General features: G+C 44.9%; 1 protein-coding gene across 1 annotated transcript in view; it reads left to right on the top strand.

The window, feature by feature from the left end:
• The window catches only part of LOC101849820 (E3 ubiquitin-protein ligase RNF19A), a gene marked incomplete in the record, with an annotated part of 27829 nt that overhangs the window by 4621 nt on the left and 22065 nt on the right, over positions 1 to 1143 (top strand). Inside the window, 1 exon segment of the mRNA XM_013090807.2 lies at positions 552 to 733. Coding sequence (XP_012946261.1) covers positions 552 to 733 — 182 coding nt within the window.

The following is a 1143-nucleotide window of genomic DNA, read 5'->3' as shown; positions in this document are numbered from 1 at the left end:
TGGTGGTGGGGGGGTGCTCTGGTGCGGTTTGCCTCTTCTTTCTTATCAAACATCTATCGTCCTTATCTTTCCTCCATCTTTTTTGTGTTTGTTACTCTCTGGTAACACCTCTAATCTTGGGCACTTATATGACCTTATTGTGTTGCAAGTGCTGAAAACACTTACTAAATCAAACAAAGCACCTCACAACTTCTTCTTGAATATCAGAGCTGTCCAGGTTTTATTTTGGGGGGGGGGATTTTTTGCCTGTCGAAGAACCATGATTGGATTTGTATACAATCAGTTTTGTGAGGAGGGGGTTCTTAAATTCCATTTCAATCAGATGGTATGCAACTTATGACATGTGGTATGAAAAATACAAATTTTTATTTCCTTTTTTTCCTCCCATGTGTATCTTGGTTGTGCTGTTTAGGCTAGAGAGCTGAGCAGAGTAAGCCTGATTCCCTGTAAGGACTTCTCTATGGACATCCACCCCTTGGCGCTCATATGACCTTATGCAATTGCGAGTGCCGTAAAACCTTCCTAAAACAAACAACTTGTCCCTCCCTCAGATCGAGATCATGGAGTCGCGTGTGGCCATCGCGTGCCCCGAGTGCTCGGAACTCTTCCACCCCAACGACATCGAGGCGATTGTGCAGGACGCCGGTCTGATGCACAAGTACCAGGACTTCATGCTGCGCCGTGTGCTGGCCATGGACTCCGACACGCGCTGGTGTCCCGCCCCGGACTGTGGGTATGTGTGTAGATAACTGTTCTACAACAACATGCACCACGTGATATATCATCTACTCCTTCCTCACCTTTCCTCTCCTCCTCCTCCGTTCTTCCCCAGGAAGAGCTCCATCATCCTTTTCCACTTCACCCAAACACGTAGCATTGAACAGTTGCACTTAAGGGGGTGGGAACCATGTATGCTAGACCTTCTCCGACTTCAAGTCAGATTTTCTTTCAGTCTTTATGACGTTTGCTGGGTCAATAATCCTTGTTCATTGTACCTCATTCCCATGTACATGTGTATTTCATTTATCAACCATGTTGAGTTGTGTATGTGTATTTCATGTATCAACCATGTTGAGTTGTGTATGTGTATTTCATGTATCAACCATGTTGAGTTGTGTATGTGTATTTCATGTATCAACCATG

Source organism: Aplysia californica, unplaced genomic scaffold (assembly GCF_000002075.1).
Source record: "Aplysia californica isolate F4 #8 unplaced genomic scaffold, AplCal3.0 scaffold00029, whole genome shotgun sequence".
NCBI lineage: Eukaryota > Metazoa > Mollusca > Gastropoda > Aplysiida > Aplysiidae > Aplysia > Aplysia californica.
This window is presented reverse-complemented; position numbering and strand designations above follow the sequence as displayed.